A 7599-nucleotide genomic window follows, 5' to 3' on the forward strand; every position below is an offset into this window, starting at 1 on the left:
GGGAGGAGAAATGGAGGTGGGAGCTGCGGTGGTTGTGAATATATGTACGTGCTCGATTGGTTTGGACGGGGAACGGAGAGAGCGACTCGTACTGTATCTGTAATTCTGTATCCATCCAATCCAAGCGCGCGGTTTTGCCACTGTTTTGTGTTTTCAAATTAAGGACCCAAAACCCAACCCAAGTCCTCGTTGACGAATTCTAGACAGAAGAAAAGTCAGTAGGCCGGGGTGTATGCTGTTTGGTGTAGGTCAGTAGGTGTACGCACGACAAACCGTTGCCGGTGGCATCACTCTTCTGGTAGGTTTTAAACACACACGCGGTGCGAACGAATTAGGGGGCGGCTGATTAATTGATCGTTACGCGGAAAAGAATCCATCAGTTGGTTCGTGTCGTGGTGGTCGGCGTTGGCCAGCTGACGCGGATGGCTAGTCACAGATATCGTTGGGTACTTGGGTTGCCGAGGTGCCGGGAGTCACGGGTTGTTTCTAATAAGGCCTCATTCGGTTGTGCCTAACTAGACCAGTTTGAGTCTGGAATAGGAACCAATCCAGATTAAAATCCAGGTCTAATAAAAATCCAGGATCCTATTTTTTTTCGTGTTCGTTTAAGCCCATTAGAATTCTAGCCTATGGGTTTGGATTTTTTTTTTGACTTGAGGAGGTTCTGGATCGGATCCAGGAGTCGTATGGTCTGGAAAAAACCCTGGAAGCGAGTGAGCGAGCGACGGCGGCGGCGCAAGCGAGACACTGGCAAGCTCTACTCCGGCAAGCTTCTCTTCGGTTGGATAGATCTACTCTCCACCTCTCTCTCCCTGTCTTTGTTGCTTCAGAGAGGTCGAAGTGGGTAGATCCGTTTGGTACCTTCACCAGGAGACAGAAGTGGGCAGATCCGGCCATACATGAAGATGTGCTTGCCGACGGGGAGGCCGAGCGATGGCAGCGCACAGCAGAACAGGCGGATGTCTCGGGACAGCACTGTCTTGGCGACGAGTCTGCATGGGACCTTCCGGCGGGTTGGATAGCTGCGGCGGAGCGCCGGTATGACCTGCTATGGCTCTCGCCATACCTTGTCGTAGTCTACTAGTCTTTTTCTCTAACATCGCTGGCATGCCGACTCCACTTCCGCAGTCTGCTTCTCCGTCGCCGGCCGCCGCCATTCTAGTTCTCCTCTCCAGCTCTGCCCGTCAGTCTACTAGTCTTTTTCTCTAACGTCGCTCGTAGCCTCGCTGAGTCGCTCGCATGCCGACTCCACTGCCGCAGCCTACTTCTCCGTCATCGGCCGCCGCCATTCCAGCTCTCCTCTCCAGCTCCGCCCGTAGCCTGCTTCTTCGCTCGCGTCTTGTTCGCTCCGGTCTGAGTGTCCGTTTGTCAGATAGAAAAAAGACCTTCTATTTGCCTGATAGTAAAACTCAGAAATCAAGCGTTCTCTGGATGCTTGAGATATATTAGATGAGGATTTCTGCGTAGCAGTAGGATGTTGCCACTATTTGGTTGAACATCTTCCGTTGTTAAAAAACAGAAGGTGAATCAACATAATAAGCCTGAAGCTGTAGCTTCGTGTCTTTTTCTGTCCGGTTGCACGGTTGATTGCTCTGGTTTTGGACCGCAGGGTCGTGGCGCTAACCTAATTTTGTTTTTTCCTTCTTTCCTTTCGTGTCTTTTTATATGCTCTTTTCACAGTACAAGTGAACTTTAGTGATGTCTTTATGAATTAGATTACCATTGTTCTCCTTCCTGTCAGGATCTTGCAGTCATCTTTTCCTGCTCTAGTAATATTCAAACTAAATCTAATTTATTTATAATATTGTCAAACTAAATCTAATTTATTTATTTTCATATTGTCCCTTCTCCAGTAAGAGTCGGCGAAGACGAGCGTCTCCATCCTAGGAGGAAGGATGAAGACGCTCGTTTTAGTAATATTGTCAAACTAACTAGCTTTAGTAATTAGTTTTCCTTGTCTCTTGATGCTATTTTTAATTTTGCTATGGACATGAGCAATAGAGATCACATTAGGAGGAAGGAGGAGGAGGATGATGACCTCTTCCTTTTGATTCTTCCTTCCCTATATCTCTTGGGCTATCTTGTACATAGTAAAAAGAAATTGAGGCATACATCAGCGCTGACCGGGAAGGAAAAGGTCCGAGAGAGCTACTTGAAGGACATATTAAGAATTGTAGGGTATCATTTAGAATGGAACCTTACATTTTCAAAGTCATCTATGCACTGATTACATTAGTGCCATTCAAAGTCAGATCACCTGTCTAAAATAATCTATGCACTGATCTCATTTGCCTAATTTTGTTCCAGGGTCCAAGGATGAGAAAGTCAAGTCATGTCCTAATAGTTGATGCATCTTTAGGTTTGATGTTGGTACCATTTGAAGACAACATGTTACCCTTCCAGAAATATTTGATCACCGGATGCTGAATTATGTTATTCTGTGTTTTTTAATTGATCTGTGTGTTTATTTTGAAAAAGAGATATGTACTGAGAATCATATTACATGCATGCTTAAATTTCAGAGAGATAGTGATATGCTGAATAGGTTTGTGAAAGAAAAAAAAAATATGTTTCATAGAGCATTCAATGTGTGCATGCCTACGAACAACAGATCATTCTATCTTTCATAAACCTGGATCAAAAATTGTGTTTTTTTATTGGCTTGTGTTGGTTTTTGAGTTTGGGGTTTAATCCACATGGAGTAAACGAAGAAACATAGTTGTTTGGGTTTTGGTAAATAATTCATAGGGAATAAACGAACAAATATTGATTGATTTGTTTTAGGATTTAATTCCACAAAGGATTGGATGAAAGGTTTGGATTCACTCAATCCATTTGAGGAAATAAACCATAATGGGAAAAATTCCCAAACTGCCGACATCGGCCTAAGCTGGTAGCTGGAACCTGAGCCGACATCCTCCAACTGTCAAAGCCAGATAGTCCCTCCTTGCTTGTTTTAAGATTGGTTTTCTATTTTAAGAGGAAAAAAAAAACTAAAAAAACTGGTTCGATCTCTAAAAATTACAATTATTTTTCCAGACGAAAAAAAACTAGTGCCAGTTTTCTTCTCAAAATATTGTTTATCTACTGATGCTCTATTTAGTGTTATTTGGATCTTATTCTTTGCTAAATAAATGGCGACCATGAGTGCATGACTGACCAATAAAGCATTAGGAACAAAAAAATGAACCAATTCCAAATAACTATATATAAATCTTAAACACGTAGATGACATTTTGATTAAAAAGGTACCAGTTTCACACTTTTTATGATTTAAAACAGATTAACTGTCATTTCTAAATGCTATTTTTAGGGGAAAAAACTAACTTCGAAAACGGCCGGAGGATCAAAATTATAAACATCTGGAGGGTGCTCCGTTACTTGTGCCGTAATTTAGGGGTGAAAACCGGTCCAACGCATAATTTGGAGGTTAGGGGAAGTCATATTCATTCAGATGCCGATTGAGGGTATCTAATCGAATCAAATAGCATATTTTTCTTCCTTTTCAAAACTCAATATGTTTCAAGCTATTCCCTCTACTTCACCAAAAAGATCATTTTTTTCTATGAATCAATCGCCATCCGTTCATAAATATAAGACGTCGTACTTGACTTTTTTCCCAATTTTTTGACCACTTATCTTACTCAAAATTTTTTTATTAAAATGTAAAATTTTAAGTCATGTTAGTGATGAAAACAAACCATAACAAAATAAATAATAACTCATGATTAAAAAAAAGTCAACGGTATCATATATTCGTGAATGGATGTACTATGAGTTTGATCTATTTGATGGCATCTTAGGGTTAAAAAAATAAAATAAAACTAACTCCGTTTTTAAATATGTGACGACGTTGACTTTCTTTTTTTAAAAAAACTGACTACTCGTTTTATTTCAGAAAACTTTGGATTATCATTTATTTTGTTATGATTAGTTTTATCGATCAAGGTTGTTTGAGTATGATAAAATTTTACATTTTTAAATAAATATTTTAAATAAAATGAGTGATCAGAGTTTTCAAAAAAAATCAAAGGCCATATATTTAAGAATGCCATCAACGAAAAAAACCGAGTTCTTAAATATTGAAGGAGTTCAAGGAGAACCTTTTATAACATGCTAGTTGTTAGAATGGAGGAATAACGATTGGAGGAGTTCAAGGAGTAGAATGATCTATGGTTGCCTCTCCCACTTCGAGAGGAACCAACAAGTTGTCACGTAGATCAAGAAAATCGCATTCACTCCTCAGGTAAAGAATGGTTTAGGGGGTGTTTGGGAACAAAGTTTTTCTGCAGTATTTAAGCAATACTGGTATTATATACTTTGAGGTGTTTGGCAACTCATCTGAAATCTCTGTATACTAAACTGTAGTATTGTAAATACTGCACTTGTTTTGCAGTTTTGGAAACTTTGGTCTCAGCCAAAGTTTTTCTCTGTAAAGAGAGCGTCAGCTAGGTCCCGCTCTGTCTCAAACAAAGTTTTACCCAAACACCTTGATGTATTGGATACTGTAGTATTCGAAAACTGAAGCATTGTAAACTGTAGTAATGTCATGACTAAAGTATACTTTAGTATTTGAAAAACTGCAGTTTGGAAAAACTGTGTTTCCAAACAGGGCCTTATCCTCATATCCAAATACAGAGTCAAGCAGATACTATGTTTGCTTCATAGCAAGATAAGATTGGTCAATATATCTTTAATGTATGGTAACGAGGATGCTCATTTTTTTTACGTAAAAGAGACAGTAATAAACAATATCCAGGGACGACAGTTTCCATTGATTACTGAGATAAATAGAAATAGTAATAATTTCTCTCGAGATAAAAAAAAAGTAACACGAACTACTGACTAAGAGAAGAGTACTGACTAATATAACGATTGACTGACTAAGATAATAATTGTTATACGGCGGTGGACATGAGCTCGACCTTGCGGCCGCCGTCGACGAACCGCTTCCAGTACCAGTGGTTGGCCCAGATCTGGTCCATCTCCTCGATGGGGATACCCTTGGTCTCGGGGAGAAAGAAGTAGACGAAGAGCGTCATGGCGATCTCCCAGGCGCCGAAGAAGTAGAAGAGGCCGAACTTGAGGCGGCAGAGCAGCATGAGGAAGATCTGCGCGATGATAAAGGTGAAGATCATGTTGAAGACGACCACCACGCTCTGCCCCGCCGATCGGATCTCCAGCGGGAAGATCTCGCTGGGCACCAGCCACCCCAGCGGGCCCCAGGACCAGGCGAACGCCGCCACGAAGACGCAGATGCAGAATACCACCCCGATCGCGTACGGCCGCGAGATGGCCGCCACGCCCGCCGTCCCGAACTTGACCGCGATCAGCGTCCCAAGCACGAACTGCATGCAGCCATGGATCGCATATTGCATTGTACAGATCATGTTTTGCGAACAAGAAAAAGAATGCTGGCCCTGAAGGACTGTACCTGGGCAAGGATCATCTGGATGCCGCCCTCAAGGAGAAGTTTGCGGCGGCCGAGACGGTCGACGGTGGCGATGGAGACGAAGGTGGAGAACATGTTGACGAGGCCCGTGATGACGGCCGACATGAGCGAGGCGGTGCCTCCGAACCCGATGGTCTTGAACAGCACGGGGGCGTAGAACATGACGACGTTGATCCCCGTCAGCTGCTGCAGCGTCGGGATGAGAACCGCCATCACCAGCTGCGGCCGGTACCGGCGCTGCAGCAGGGTCCCCCACGGGTTCTGGATGGCCTTGGTGGCCTCGCTGGCCGCCACCATGTCGTCGAACTCCAGCGAGACGTCGTCGGTGCCGCGGATGCGGCGGAGCATGGCGCGGGCGCTCTCCACCTTGCCCCGGGATACCAGGGAGTTGGGCGTGTCGGGGAGGAAGATGGAGCCGCCGACCATGATGACGGCCGGGACGGCGGCCAGGCCGAGCCCGATGCGCCAGCCCCAGCCGCCGGGGATCTTGGCCGTGAAGTAGTTGATGAGGTTGGCGACGAGGATGCCGACCGTGGTCATGAGCTGGAAGCTGATGTTGAGCATGCCGCGCATCCTCGCCGGCGCCATCTCCGACAGGTACAGTGGCACGGACTGCAAGTGCACACGCGTACGTACTTGAATATACAGATCGACATTCTGATTGAATTACTAAAACTGTAATGCGTCTTATCCGGCGTGATCAACTACATTAACATTACGAATGATGCATGAATGCATGCACGTAACAACTAAATGCAAAGAACAAAATAAAGAAAGAAGATCTCGATCTCTAAAACTAAAATAAATAAAATTAAGGGCGGTCGGTCACCTGATTGCTGAATCCGACGCCGATGCCGAGGAAGATCCTGCCGACGATGAGCATGGCCACGTTCTGCGCGAAGCCGTTCAGGACGGCGCCTACGAGGAAGATGGCGCCGCCGCCGAGCATGGACATCCTGCGGCCGCACTTCTTGGTGACGTAGCCGGCGAAGAGGGAGGCGACGAGCGCGGCAAGGTAGAGCGAGGAGGTGAAGAGCGTCAGTAGCACGCTGTCGAACTTGCAGTACTGGTTGGTCTCCACCACCTCCTGCTCTTTGGCGTACACCGACGGGAAGAAGCGCTTCAAGAACGGGTCCATGGACGTCACGCCGCCTGCACTCATTGCATGCATGCAATTCGTTTGATAAGTTCACGACTGGTGGCACACGCGATCCAGACTGGTGGACAGGACGACGGATCAGAGATAAGCACATCGATTACGTACCTGAGATGCCAATGTCGTATCCGAAGATGAGGCCGCCGGAGGAGGCGACGAGGCAGGTGAGGAAGACGAACACCGTCATCTTCCCCGGATATTGCTTGCCCTTCTCGGTGAAGGTGCCGCCCGCCATGATCGCTGAGAGGATCTGATCGGAGGAAAAGAAACAAATCTGATAGGGGCGTGGTGGAGCGAAGGGGTCGTAGGAATTTATAGGGGTTCTGTTAGGAAGATATACTAGTACGAGGTATCTGAATAGAGCTGTAGAGAGAGAAAGAGTCCTTATCCCAACATATCCAATCAGTTTACGTATTTTTTGATACAAATCTAATAAGCGCAACTTTTTTTACGGAAATCAGTTCGTTATTTTTTTTGTTCTGTTTAATCCGTTCGATTTCGGCACACCTGCGATCTCTTTAATGGGCTCTACATTATTGGGTCTTTCTTTGTTACGAGGTTGGCTCGTTTGTGGCATAAGCCCAATCTAATACGTCCATCTTTTTTCCACAATTTTTTTTTATTTTAACTTTTTACTAGATGAATGCTCGTGCGTTGCTACGGAGTGAACATGTTATAATAAAATATATTTAAATTCAAAAATACAAATTGTCATTACACAACAGCACAATCAATTTCAGGAATGAGCACATGTCTTTAGGTGAGAAACATCACAAGTAGAGATGGCAATAGGTACCCGAAATCCGAATACCCGACGGGTTTTACCCGATATGAAGGCGGGTACGGGATGATTTCTCTACCCGCGGGTATGTTAATGGGTAAAAACCTCTACCCGTTGGGTAGACGGGTACGGGTCTGGGTTGGTACTACCCATACCCGTCTACCCGTGGGTAAAATATACCCGCATCAATAGCACTATAAACATCTAATA

The 7599-nt window shown here is 44.6% G+C and overlaps 1 protein-coding gene across 1 annotated transcript; it reads right to left on the reverse strand.

The window, feature by feature from the left end:
- Window positions 1-4747: 4747 nt before the first annotated feature.
- On the reverse strand, window positions 4748-6889 carry LOC103651510 (sugar transport protein MST8). Its single transcript, XM_008677153.2, has 4 exons — window positions 6717-6889; window positions 6282-6604; window positions 5435-6064; window positions 4748-5348 (listed from the first exon to the last, which is right to left on the reverse strand). The coding sequence occupies exons 1-4, from the start codon at window positions 6841-6843 to the stop codon at window positions 4899-4901; spliced, it is 1530 nt and encodes a 509-aa protein (XP_008675375.1). The 5' UTR covers window positions 6844-6889; the 3' UTR covers window positions 4748-4898.
- Between the last annotated feature and the right edge of the window lie 710 nt (window positions 6890-7599).

Source organism: Zea mays, chromosome 3 (assembly GCF_902167145.1).
Source record: "Zea mays cultivar B73 chromosome 3, Zm-B73-REFERENCE-NAM-5.0, whole genome shotgun sequence".
Lineage (NCBI taxonomy): Eukaryota > Viridiplantae > Streptophyta > Magnoliopsida > Poales > Poaceae > Zea > Zea mays.